This window comes from Aotus nancymaae, unplaced genomic scaffold (assembly GCF_030222135.1).
Source record: "Aotus nancymaae isolate 86718 unplaced genomic scaffold, 86718_ANA_hifiasm-v0.15.2.pri h1tg000009l, whole genome shotgun sequence".
NCBI lineage: Eukaryota > Metazoa > Chordata > Mammalia > Primates > Aotidae > Aotus > Aotus nancymaae.
Window position 1 is genome coordinate 3,480,500 of NW_026988420.1, and position 14,814 is coordinate 3,495,313.

Below are 14,814 nucleotides of genomic sequence, written 5' to 3' on the forward strand. Positions count from 1 at the left end.
TTAAGGATCTAGGAATAGAAATACCATTTGACCCAGCAGTCTCATTACTGGGTATATATCCAAAGGATTATAAATCATTCTGTTATAAAGACGCATGCATACGTATGTTTACTGTGACACTGTTCACAATAGCAAAGACTTGGAACCAACCCAAATGTCCATCAATGATAGACTGGATAAAGAAAATGTGGCACATATATACCATGGAATACTATGCAGTCATGAAAAAAGATGAGTTCATGTCCTTTGCAGGGACATGGATGAATCTGGAAACCATCATTCTCAGCAAACTGACACAAGAAAAGAAAACCAAACACTGCATGTTTTCACTCATAAGTGGGTGTTGAACAATGAGAACACACGAACACAGGGAGGGGATCATCACACACTGGGGCCTGGGGGTGGGGGGCTATTTTAGTTTTCTTAACAAAATATAAGTGAAAATTGTCATTCCTTTTATCCATCTTATCATAATTAAAACAAGCATAATTACCAGTAAAAGAAGAAAGAGTCACTAAGCACAATATTGGGTTTTTCCATCCATGGAAAAACATTAATATAAAGAATATAGCTTATTAGGAAGAGCCAAAAGGATCTAAAATATGCATATAATTGTGAGGCAAAATTGTGAGGATGAACCAATGTCAAGCAGTTTTATTTTTAAATGAGAATTGGTCTAATGTTTAAAACAATACCCTGAGGTTAAACTTCATTCACTCCTTTGATAAACACTTACTGAACAGCTGCTGACTTTAGGCGGGGCCCCTTTCTAGACCCTGAGAATATGGTCGTGAAGAGACAAAAAGCCTACTCATGACTGAACACACAGTAACAATAAACACAAGAGAGAGGCAAAATATAGAGTCTATTTGAGGAGGAAAACTAAAGCAGGAAAACAAAACTGTGATGTGTTGAAGGGGAGGCTGCTGGAAGTACCAGAATTGCCAGAATTCTGTCTCTCTGCCACTTGCTGAGACAGTGGCTTTTCAGTGAAGAACTTAAGGAATGGAACAAGTGAGGCAAGAGGCATCTGAGTGGACAGCACTCCAGACAGAGGAACTGCCAAGTACAGAGGGAGCCAGGAGCGTTTGAGGAACAGCCAGAAGCTCAGTGTGGCTCAAGCAGAGAAAAAGAAATAAAAACAAAAGTTGAAGTTAGAGGGATAAAGAGGCCAAATGATGCGGTGCCTTCTAGGTGATAGAAAACACTTCAGTATATACTCTGAAATGGGAGGCAATTAAAAGGTTTAGAGCAGAGGAATGGCACAAGCTGACTTAGGTTTCCATACATCTGCTGAGTAAAGAATTGGTGGAAAGAGGATTCAAATACATAAATAAATAAGACCAATGAACTGTCTATTACACTCATCTCAACAGCAGGTGGTGGTTGGTGGGACACGGAAGATATGGCACTTCTGGATATATGTTGGAGGTAGTCCTGACAAGACTTCCTGACAGATGAGATGTGAGGTGTCAGAGAAAGGCATGAGACAAGGATGACACCAAAGGTTTTGGCAGAGCAACCGGGTGAGTTGCCATTGACACAGGTAGGAAAGGCTCTATGTGGGGTAGGTATGAGGAAGGACATCAGTAGATCAATTTCAGGCCTGGTAAGTTTGTGACACCCATTAGCTAACCAAAGACAGATGTCAGGAAGGCAGTTTGATATTTAGGTCTGGAGTTAAGTAGAGAGATCTGGGCTGGAGAGATATACATTTAGGGATCACTAGCACATGCAAGGTAGTAAAAGTCAAGAGAAAGTGGATCGAGGACTGAGCCCTGGGACACATCAGTGTTGAAAGATGTAGGATGAGGAGAAGCAAGCCAAACAGACTATGATGGACGGACTAGAAAGGCAAGTGATAGAGCCGAGTGTGCAAGCGTGTTGCCGAAAGTCAAGGAAAGAAAGTGATATGAAGGGACTTCTGATGGGTTAGATAAAATGAGGTCTCAGAAATTATGTCTAGATTTGTCTTTTTTTCTCTTTACTCACCATTTTAATATTGCTGCCAACTATAACAGATTAAAAACGTACACATGACAAAGTGGAGAAAACTCCCAAAATGCAACGGTTTCAGCAAAAGAACATACTGATTAAGGAATACTGCAGTTAACATTGCTACAGTAAAAATGATGGCAAACAGGGATTTGGCACCACATTTACAAAGTAAAAGCATGCACTGTTAATAACACTTTCCATGTCTCTCAACAGAAAAGGCCATGAAGATGGAAACAAGAGGCACCTTGTACAAAACTCCCTATAACTGAGACAAACAAGCAAGAATCAAAGTGGTCAATTTTGTAAGTATCTAGCAGCAAAGTCACTGGTTCTGTCTGAAATTTAGCAATTTGCATTTCTGATTGGCAGCTGCCCTGGGTATGTCTGTATCCAAGAAGCTGACTTTATCATACCACATCAGCAGTAATTTGGTAATCTGCATAAACAAGTTAACCTTCAACCATAAGCTTAAAGAAAAGAGAGAACGAGAATCATATTGCAGAACTTTGCAATGTAATTACCATTTGGAAACCATAATGGTACTTTGAGCAGGATAATAACATAAACTTCATCAAAAAAGTTGTATTTATTTCCCCAGTAACTGGAAAGAATTATAAGTAATTAAGGAAGTATTATATTCTGACCATACCAAGAGTTCAAAACCAAGAGTTCCTACTAAAGAGGAATATTTTCAAGATGATCTGGTCACATCATGTGCATAGTTAAGATTGTGTTTTAATAAAGATTCTTTTGCAAATAAATAAAATTTAGTAAAGTTACTCTTCTCTTGATGAAAAAACCTTAAAAATGAACCACTGGTGGTTTGTTAAGAAGGGGAAAAAAAGAGTAAGCTACATATTTAAGTTCCAGAATACAGCACCTCAACTTCACATCTGCCATAAGCATTTGAGATTAAGAAATCCAAGTGATGTCTCGATGATCGAATCACATTTTACAGTTCTTCCAATTCTAATGTCTGACTTTAGCATCTCATGTCAATTAAAAGTTCCCCAATACAGAAGATTGTGCTAAAGAGTGCTAAGATTCTGCATGCTGCTGCCATCCCCTGGTCCCGTTCATGCTTGTAGCTGCCTCATGAGACAGCAAAAGGAGTCTGGTCTCAACACTCCACACTGCAGTAACTTTCACTAACATCCATGCTTTTCAATAAAGTCCATTCCTTTAAGTTGTTTTTAATGATGACATCTGTAACAGCATCAAAAACAAACTGCACATTCTTCGTGTCTGTGGCACAGGTGAAGTGAGTATAGATCTCCTTGGTATCTTTTCTTCTGTTCAGGTCTTCAAACTGGCATTGAATATAGGCAGCTGCCTCTTCATATGTATTGGAACCTGTGTATTCTTGGTAAAGATAGTTAATAAACTCCTCTTTATTTTTTCCTCAAAAAGGTCTTTCTTGTTAAGGAAGAGGATGATTGAAGTGTCTGTAAATCATTTGTTATTACAAATGCTGTCAAACAGTTTCATGCTTTCATGCATTCGGTTCATCTCCTTATCCTCAGCCAGAACAAGGTCATAATCACTGAGGGCCACACAGAAGATAATTGCTGTCACTCCCTCAAAACAGTGAATCCACTTTTTTCATTCTGATCTTTGGCCACCTACATCAAACATCTTGAAGTATAGGTCTTTGAAGGTGAAATGCGTTTCTACAATGCCCGTGGTCTTCACTCTTGTCCGAAGAACATCTTGCTGAGTTGGAATGTAGTTAGATTGGGATATTCTATCCAGATCATTTAGGTAATATGAAGCAGAATCATTGAGCTGATATTCCCTGGATCTGCTGAAGCAAACTTGTCCCCCACCATCTCGCCATAACCATTTAATCACTCCTGCTAGTTCTGGAATCATGACTCCTTCTTCAGCACTGCCAGCTAAAACAAATAATTGCCGGGCATCATCTGCCCTGGCAGCTTCCCCAAAGTCAATCTTTAGCCGTCCCATGGCTCTGATGATTGCAATGATGGACTGTATAGTATTGCTGTAGACAACTACTTTATATTGTTTACATTCATCCTCTGAATAGCCATCCTCATGAACGATTTTCATCTGTTTCACAATGGTGCTTTTACCAGATTCTCCAGCACCGAGTAGCAGCAGCTTCACTTCTTTGGCCGCTTTTTCCCGTCCTTCCGTAAGTTGCGGTCGATCATCTTGCTTCGCTCAACTGCCGCCTTGTCTTCGGCGCTCAGCGTGCAGCCCATGGCGGCGGCGGGAGAGGGGATACTGGCCCGGGCTCACTCACACACCGCAGGAACTGCCACTCCGCAGGCTGAGGCAGCGTCTACTGCTGGGCGGCGGCCCTCTCCTGTCTAGATTTATCAAAGTGAAAATCAGTAGAAATCTGGAGAAAAGCAATTTTGGAGGAGTGGTGGGATTGGAAGTTACTGGAGAGTTCAACAGTGAGTGGAGAGAAAATCTGAGTCTGTGAGTACACACGGTTTTGAAGTTACTGGAGCAAGTTCAACAGTGAGTGGAAAGAAAATCTCAGTCTGTGACTATACAGTTTTTTCAAAGACATCATACTTATGTGGTATGATCCAGGATGACAGAATGATTATTCATCTTAATGCTTTAAATATTGTTTAAATTACAGAGACATGGCATTTTTAAAAAAGGCCAGACCAAGGTATTAAATAATGCATTCACAAAAGACCACTTGAACATTTCTATGTAATATACACTAATTATCATTTTGCTAAATAAAGACCACAGACTAAAAGTTTCAAGGGCACTATTTCTTGCTTGATAAAAATCATCCAACTCTAAAATATTTTATACTCAAATATGCAAAATAGTTTTGTTAAAATATTATAACATTGAAGTATATATTGAGTTCTATAAAATTATTAAAACATTAAATTCTATTAATAAAAGTAAGAGGGGGCCAGGCACAGTGGCTCACACCTGTAATACCAGCACTTTGGGAGGCCCAGGCAGGAGAATTGCCTGAGGTCAGTAGTTTGAGACCAGTCTGGCCAACATGGTGAAACCCCATCTCCACTAAAAATACAAAAAAAAAAAAATAGCCAGGTGTGGTGGCAGTGTGTACCTGTAATTTTAGCTACTCAGGAGGCTGAGGCAGGGAGACTGCTTAAACCAGGGAGGTGGAGGTTGTAGTGAGCTAAAATCATGCCACTGCACTCCAGCTTGGGTGACAGAGCAAGATTCTGTCTCAAAAAAAAAAAAGAAAAAAGTAAAAGGAGTGAAATGCAGAAAATAATATTATTCTTTAAACTGAATTTTTGTAATTCATATAAAATGAAGTCACTGCTGAAAAATGTGGTGTGGTGCATACTGAAATAGCTTATCTTTTGAAAGGAAGGATAACAGTATGCATGAAGTGTACCTTTAAAAAGAAGATTCGGATGGAGATCCAAGATGGCCGCTTAGGAGGAACTCGGGAATGCAGCTCCGAGAGAAAGCACAGAGGGTGAGTGGACGCCGTATTTCCAGACTGATTTTTACTGCCCACAGACCAGGAGATTCACACGCAGAGAAGCCACACGGGTCGCCAGCGCCGCTGGCGCTGCTGGCTTGAACGGCGCAGCCGCTGGGCCGGCACCCTGAGGCAACGGCTCACTGTACAAAGTGAGAGAGTCTGAGTCCCCTATAAGCCAGCAAGGGGAGCTGAAACGGGGAGCCAGGCCAGCGCCACGAATCTCAGAGCCGCGGCTTTAGCCAACGCAGCGGCTCCGGAGGCAGATCAGATGAGACGGTGTCCCCTCTTACCCAGCAAGAAGACCTGAAACACAACTGAAACCGGGACGGTCCAGCTCTGTGGAGGAGGGGCGTTCTCCATAGGCACCCTGCTGTTCTCTACCAAGGCAATCCGCCACTACAGAGACTCCGTCACTACAGGGGCGGGCCAACATATCGGAAGCAGTTCTAACTACACCCAGAAGTTCACACGGAAGCTGGGTGGAGCCCACAGCAGCTTAGTGAAGCCTCTGCAACCTGAGTGTGACTAGGCTGCCACCTTGTGGGCAGGGAAAACAGCAACCGCACAGGGGAACATCATAAAACCGTAACTCCCTGGGACAGAACACCTGGGGGGAAGAGCAGGGGGTTTATGAGTTCTGCCACAGCAGACTTAAAATTACCAAAATCAGAAAGACAACAACTACAAAGTCAACAGGTGGATAAATCCACAAAGATGGGAAGAAACCAGCGCAAAAAGGATGAAAACACCCAAAACCAGAACACTTCTCCTCCTACAAGGGATCACAACTCCTCACCAGCAAGGGAACAAGACTGGATGGAGAATGAGTGCGATGAAATGACAGAATCAGCTTTCAGAAAGTGGATAATAAGAAACTTCCATGAGCTAAAAGAACATGTTCTAACCCAATGCAAAGAAACTAAGAACCTTGAAAAAAGACTTGACGAAATGCTAACAAGAATGGACAACTTAGAGAGGAATATGAGCGAATTGATGGAGCTGAAAAACACAACACGAGAACTTCGTGAAGCATGCACAAGTTTCAACAGCCGAATTGACCAAGCAGAAGAAAGGATATCAGAGGTCGAAGATCAACTCAATGAAATAAAACGAGAAGGCAAGATTAGAGAAAACAGGGTAAAAAGGAATGAACAAAGTCAACAAGAAATATGGGACTATGTGAAAAGACCTAATCTACGTTTGATAGGTGTACCTGAATGTGACGAAGAGAATGCATCCAAGCTGGAAAATACTCTTCAGGATATTATCCAGGAAAACTTCCCCAACCTAACAAGGCAGGCCGAGATTCAAGTCCAGGAAATACAGAGAACACCACAAAGATACTCCTCTAGAAGAGCAACCCCAAGACACATAATCATCAGATTCACCAGGGTTGAAATGAAGGAGAAAATACTAAGGGCAGCCAGAGAGAAAGGTCGGGTTACCCACAAAGGGAAGCCCATCAGACTCACTGCAGATCTCTCAGCAGAAACCCTACAGGCCAGAAGAGAGTGGGGGCCGATATTCAACATCCTTAAGGAAAAGAACTTTCAACCCAGAATTTCGTATCCAGCCAAACTAAGCTTCATAAGTGAAGGAAAAATAAAATCCTTTGTGAACAAGCAAGAACTCAGAGAGTTCATCACCACCAGACCAGCTCTACAAGAGCTCCTGAAGGAGGCACTACACATAGAAAAGAACAACCAGTACCAGCCACTCCAAAAACACACGAAAAGGTAAAGAGCATCAACACAATGAAGAATCTGCATCAACCAAAGGGCAAAACAGCCACCTAGCACCAAAATGACAGGATTGAATTCACACATAACAATATTAACCCTAAATGTAAACGGACTAAATGCCCCAATCAAAAGACACAGACTGGCAAATTGGATAAAAAGCCAAAACCCATCAGTGTGCTGTATCCAGGAAACCCATCTCGCATGCAAGGATACACAAAGGCTCAAAATAAAGGGATGGAGGAAGATTTACCAAGCAAATGGAGAGCAAAAAAAAGCAGGAGTTGCAATTCTCATCTCTGATAAAATAGACTTTAAAGCAACAAAGATCAAAAGAGACAAAGAAGGACATTACATAATGGTAAAAGGATCAATGCAGCAAGAAGAGCTAACGATCCTAAATATATATGCACCTAATACAGGAGCACCCAGATACATAAGGCAAGTTCTTAAAGACTTACAAAGAGACTTAGACTCCCACACAATAATAGTGGGAGACTTCAACACACCATTGTCAATATTAGACAGATCAACGAGACAGAAAATTAACAAGGATATCCAGGACTTGAACTCAGACCTGGAACAAGCAAACCTAATAGACATTTACAGAGCTCTCCACCCCCAAATCCACAGAATATACATTCTTCTCAGCACCACATCACACCTACTCTAAAATTGACCACATAATTGGAAGTAAATCACTCCTCAGCAAATGCAAAAGAACGGAAACCATAACAAACAGTCTCTCAGACCACAGTGCAATCAAGTTAGAACTCAGAATTCAGAAACCAACCCAGAACCGCACAGCCTCATGGAAAATGAACAACTTTCTCCTGAATGTTGACTGGATAAACAATGAAATGAAGGCAGAAATAAAGACGTTCTTCGAAACCAACGAGAATGAAGACACCACATACCAGAATCTCTGGGACACATTTAAAGCAGTCTCTAGAGGAAAATATATAGCAATAAGTGCCCACATGAGAAGAAAGGAGAGATCTAAAATTGACACCCTATCGTCAAAATTGAAAGAGCTAGAGGAGCAAGATCAAAAAAACTCAAAACCTAGCAGAAGACAAGAAATAACTAAGATCAAAGCAGAATTGAAGGAGATAGAGACACGAAAAACCCTTCAAAAAATCAATAAATCCAGGAGCTGGTTTTTTGAAAAGATCAACAAAATAGACAGACCACTAGCCAGACTAATAAAAAAGAAAAGAGAGAATAATCAAATAGATGCAATAAAAAATGACAAAGGGGATATCACCACAGATTCCACAGAAATTCAAACCATCATCAGAGATTATTACAAACAACTCTATGCACATAAATTAGAAAACCTGGAGGAAATGGATAAATTCCTGGACAGCTGCCTCCTGCCAAGCCTAAACCAGGAAGAAGTCGAAACCCTGAATAGACCAATAACAAAGTCTGAAGTCGAGGCAGCAATTAAGAGCCTACCACCCAAAAAAAGCCCAGGTCCAGATGGGTTCACAGCCGAATTCTACCAGACATACAAAGAGGAACTGATACCATTCATACTGAAACTATTCCAAATAATCCAAAAAGAGGGAATCCTTCCCAAATCATTTTATGAGACCAACATCATCCTAATACCAAAACCTGGCAGAGACTCAACAAGAAAAGAAAACTACAGGCCAATATCCATGATGAACATAGATGCAAAAATCTTCAATAAAATAATGGCAAGCCGATTACAACAGCACATCAAAAAGCTTATCCACCATGATCAAGTAGGATTCATCCCGGGGATGCAAGGCTGGTTCAATATACGCAAGTCTATAAATGTAATTCACCACATAAACAGAACCGAAGACAAAAACCACATGATTATCTCAATTGATGCAGAGAAGGCCTTCGACAAAATTCAACAGCCCTTTATGCTAAAAACCCTCAATAAACTAGGTATCGATGGAACGTATCTCAAAATAATAAAAGCTATTTACGACAAACCGACAGCCAATATCATACTGAACGGGCAAAAACTGGAAGCATTCCCTTTGAAATCTGGCACTAGACAAGGATGCCCTCTCTCACCACTCCTATTCAATATAGTACTGGAAGTTCTAGCCAGAGCAATCAGGCAAGAAAAAGAAATAAAGGGTATTCAATTAGGAAAGGAGGAAGTCAAATTGTCTCTATTTGCAGACGACATGATTGTATATCTAGAAGACCCCCTCATCTCAGCCCAAAAGCTCCTGAAACTGATAAGCAACTTCAGCAAAGTCTCAGGATACAAAATCAATGTGCAAAAATCACAAGCGTTCCTATACACCAATAACAGACTTAAAGAGAGCCAAATCAAGAACGAACTGCCATTCACAATTGCTACAAAGAGAATAAAATACCTAGGAATACAACTAACAAGGAATGTAAAGGACCTCTTCAAGGAGAACTACAAATCACTGCTCAACGAAATAAGAGAGGACACAAACAGATGGAGAAACATACCATGTTCATGGTTAGGAAGAATTAATATCGTGAAAATGGCCATACTGCCCAAAGTAATATACAGATTCAATGCTATCCCCATCAAGCTACCAATGACCTTCTTCACAGAACTGGAAAAAACCACCTTAAACTTCATATGGAACCAAAAGAGAGCCCGCATAGCCAAGTCAATTCTAAGCAAAAAGAACAAAGCAGGAGGCATCACACTACCAGACATCAAACTCTACTACAAGGCTACAGTAATCAAAACAGCATGGTACTGGTACCAAAACAGAGATATAGACCAATGGAACAGAACAGAGGCGTCGGAGGCAACACAACATATCTACAACCACCTGATCTTTGACAAACCTGATAAAAACAAGCAATGGGGAAAGGATTCCCTGTTCAATAAGTGGTGTTGGGAAAACTGGCTAGCCATATGCAGAAAGCAGAAACTGGACCCCTTCCTGACACCTTACACTAAAATTGACTCCAGATGGATTAAAGACTTAAACATAAGACCTAACACCATAAAAACACTAGAAGGAAACCTAGGCAAAACCATTCAGGACATAGGCGTAGGCAAGGACTTCATGACCAAAACACCAAAAGCATCGGCAACAAAAGCCAAAATAGACAAATGGGACCTAATCAAACTCCACAGCTTCTGCACAGCAAAAGAAACAGTCAATAGAGTGAATCGGCAACCAACAGAATGGGAAAAAATTTTTGCAGCCTACCCATCTGACAAAGGGCTGATATCCAGAATTTACAACGAGCTAAAAAAGATTTACAAGAAAAAAACAAACAAGCCCATTCAAAAGTGGGCGAAGGACATGAACAGATACTTTACAAAAGAAGACATACATGAGGCCAACAAGCATATGAAAAAATGCTCATCATCACTGGCCATTAGAGAAATGCAAATCAAAACTACATTGAGATACCATCTCACACCAGTTAGAATGGCAATCATTAAAAAATCTGGAGACAACAGATGCTGGAGAGGATGTGGAGAAATAGGAACACTTTTACACTGTTGGTGGGAGTGTAAATTAGTTCAACCATTGTGGAAAACAGTGTGGCGATTCCTCAAAGACCTAGAAATAGAAATTCCATTTGACCCAGCAATCCCATTACTGGGCATATATCCAAAGGATTATAAATCGTTCTACTATAAGGACACATGCACACGAATGTTCATAGCAGCACAGTTTACAATAGCAAAGACCTGGAACCAACCCAAATGCCCATCGATGATAGACTGGACAGGAAAAATGTGGCACATATACACCATGGAATATTATGCAGCCATTAAAAACGAGGAGTTCGCGTCCTTTGTAGGGACATGGATGAACCTGGAAACCATCATTCTCAGCAAACTGACACAAGAACACAAAATCAAACACCACATGTTCTCACTCATAGGCGGGTGTTGAACAAGGAGAACACATGGACACAGGGAGGGGAGCACTATACATGGGGGTCTGTTGTGGGGGAGTGGGGGGGGACAGCGGGGGGGTGGGGAATTGGGGAGGGATAGCATGGGGAGAAATGCCAGATATGGGTGAAGGGGAGGAAGGCAGCAAATCACACTGCCACGTATGCACCTAAGCAACAACCTTGCATGTTTATCACATGTACCCCAAAACCTAAAATGCAATTAAAAAAATAAATAAATAAAATAAAATAAAATAAAATAAAAATAAAAATAAAAAAAAAAATAAAAAGAAGATTCACTGCATTAGCAGCACCTTGGTTTTAGAGCAGGCATCATCACATTAGCACTTGTGGGTCACATCTAGCCCCCTGCTGGTTTTTCTAAGTAAAGTTTCTTTGAAATACAGCCATGCCCATTCACATATTGTCTATAATAGATTTTGGACTATTATAAAAGATTTTATAGTCCACAAAGCCTAAAATATTTATTATGACTCAATAGAAAAAGTTGGCCAATTTTTGGTTGAGATCAAAGATCCTTTGATGAAATTTCAGAAGCTTTACCCCATATGCTGAAATGTTCACATGGAATGTGGATCCCCATGTGCAATCCCTTGGTAATATTCAGATTAAGTTTAAGGGCTTAATATTTAAACATTCATTCATTGAGAACCTAAAACAAAAACTTAAGAACTAGCAATTTTGTTAATGACAAGGTAGAGGGCCAATGTAGCATGTAGCTTGCTTTTGCAACTCAGTGGATATTATCAGAATTCTTTTAAAAAGTGGTTGAAATGTGTCATCAAACTAAATACTTGGAATATAATTTAATAGTGAAATAATCAGTGCACTATAAACATGACCTCATTTTTTAATGGTTGCATATTACACTATATGAATATTCTTAATATAGGTATATAGTCTTTCATGTTACATATATTTTATGTATTAATTGGCCTATTGTTCATTATGTATAATGTATAATTAATGTCCTTAATAAGTGCATGTGTGTATGTTTACACAAGTTATGTTTTCCTGTACAATCTAGTCCCAGAAGTGAAGTTGTCAGGTTAAAGCGATGTCAGGTTATTTGAGATTTTGATACACAGCATTAAGTTACCTTTCAGAAATAATTTACCAACTACATATACCAACAGTGTATGAGAATGCCTTTTTCCTCACATTTGCCAACATTAGTAATTATTTTTTAAATATCAGTATGACTTTTAAAAAATATATCTTATTTTATGTTAATTTGCATTTTCCTGAAAAAAAAGACAGGGCTAAATATCCCTGGTAAAATTATTAAATTTGTTAATCATAAGGAATATTAGTCTGACTTAGAATTAGTGTATAGCACCATGACAATTATCTGCTGTTAAATACTGCTATAGGCAGCTAGGTGCAGTGGCTCATGCCTATAACCCCAGCACTTTGGGAGGCCAAGGTGGGTGGATCACCTGAGGTCAGGAGTTCGAGACCAGCCTGGCTAATGTTTCATTTTTAGTGAAATTTCATTTCTACTAAAAATACAAAACATTAGCCCAATGTGGTGTTTTTCTCCTGTAATCCCAGCTACTTGGGAGGCTAAGGCAGGAGAATCGCCTGAACCCAAAAGGCAGAGGCTGCAGTGAGCTGAGATTGCCCCATTGCACTCCATCTTGGGCAACAAGAGTGAAACTCCATCTCAAAATAAAAAAAAATTACTGTTATAGGCTTACCCATCATGCTCTTCCTTCACCTTCTTGGGAAATTGCTGAGGATACATTTTCTTGATCTTTCTTTGCTGGGTTAATCCAGCAGCAGCATCAGAAGATGTATTATCACACATATTTTCTGATAGTTTTATTTTTTTACTTTTCTTTGTATTCTTTCCTTCTTTGACCTTTAATAAAAGTAATATGAATAATAATAATTTTTTTATTCAATAAAAATAATTCTTTACCTGATTTTATCACTGGATTCAAGTTAACTGTTACCACTTTAATCATAAGAATATTTTGTTATTACTTTAATTTTATCATTATACATAATTATTATCACATACTTATAAGATATACTTATCATTCCATCATTAAAATTGTTGTAATGTCGGCTCATTTCCGTTTGAATGAATAAAAGAATTTTCCAAAATTTCAAAAAGGGCTCTCCTCCATTTTGTGCTTTATTCCCATCCACTCTTTGCTATCTGATATGAATTTTTATGCTATCTGACTGGCAGAAACAGAGAAATAAAAAGGTACAAACATAACATATGTCTTCTGTCTTTACCACCTTGATTTTACATGAAATAGCCAGATTGAGAGGATGTGACCTTGTGGAGCTTCAGGAACAGGAAAGAAGCTTTTCCTTTTCTGCACTAAGCTATTCTTTTAGCAACTGCCTTTTATCTTTATTTTTTTAAAATTTGAATCCTAGGGTATCAAAAAAGTAATGGTGCTCCCTGGACTATGGGAACCAAAGTTTGCCACAACACAAGAAGCAGAGTGAAACTTCTGAGTTGCTGGTGCAGAATTCTGGAAAATGAGATGCTTCCCAGATTTTGCATTCAATTATCACAAAAGTTGATAGGTGGAAAACTTGTGGTATAGTTATCTACGATAGCCCCATTATCTAAAGACGTATTAATGCTTCATCCAAAGCTCGTGAGGTGGCATTCCCTAGCATTTCATGGTGCCAAATAACATGACACAATTTCAGATTGGTGAATTACATAAATTACCAGATACATTTATTAAATTAGTGAGATGTATCAAAAATATAACTTGGGGTTGGGCATGGTGGCTCACGCCTGTAATCCAAACACTTTGGGAGGCCAAGAGGGGCAGATCACCTCAGGTCAGGAGTTCAAGACCAGCTTGACCAATATGGAGAAACCACATCTCTACTAAAAATACAAAAAGAAAAAATTAGTTGGGCATGGTGGTCCATGCCTGTAATCCCAGCTACTCAGGAGGCTGAGGCAGGAGAATTGCTTGAACCCAGGAGGCAGAGCTTGCAATGAGCTGAGATAGCACCATTGCCCTCCAGCGTGGGTAACAAGAGTGAAACTCCATCTCAAAAAAAAAAAAAAAAAAAGTGTAACTTGGGCAAAGCAATCTAATGCCTCAGAGAGTGGCAAAAGGCATCATCTGCTTTTACTCTGAAAGAAGAAAATCCCTAGATTTTTGCCTATCTTTAGAACACAATGTACAGAACTCAACTTTCTACTAAAGAGTCAAATGCTAAATTTTTGGCTGAGAAGTTATGCTTCTTATATGATGAAAATCATACACATCTAAACTTATACTTTATTAAACAACATAATGGAAAAGTCTGATTCAACAGAAATATTGGAGAGTTGATGAGTTTTTAAAATATGTGGAAATATATATTTGTTTTCAAAAATATTTGAAATGGCCATGATGGAACTATAAGTTCAAACAGTTTGAGTTAAGTAAGTAGATAAACTTGCATGCATGGAAAAACATTTGACAGACTCCTCTGGCTGGGAACATTCATTGCAACTCTCAAGGCTAGATGTGTTTTTGCCGCTCTTCTCAATCGTTGCTTCCCTCTCATCCTATCATTTAAATAAATGTAATTCATTTCTAAATGAATACAGAAAAAAGAATCTAGAGCTTATTTCTTTAGCAATTTATGCTTCTCTGGTTCAGAAGGCCACATGGTATATGGCTGAATTAGTTTCCCAGACTATATGTCACTTGGAAGACTGACATG

General features: G+C 39.5%; 1 protein-coding gene and 1 pseudogene across 4 annotated transcripts in view; both read right to left on the reverse strand.

Annotated features, from left to right (window-relative positions):
- Window positions 1–14,814, reverse strand: part of LOC105709615 (ankyrin repeat domain-containing protein 18B-like) — a 65,826-nt gene that overhangs the window by 32,183 nt on the left and 18,829 nt on the right. For all 4 annotated transcript variants that reach the window (XM_064373511.1, XM_064373510.1, XM_064373513.1 and 1 more), the window contains one exon: window positions 12,816–12,979. In XM_064373511.1, the coding sequence (XP_064229581.1) occupies window positions 12,816–12,979 (164 nt within the window). The remainder of the gene's footprint in view (window positions 1–12,815; window positions 12,980–14,814) is intronic.
- Window positions 3,070–4,250, reverse strand: LOC110567029 (guanine nucleotide-binding protein G(i) subunit alpha-3-like; annotated as a pseudogene).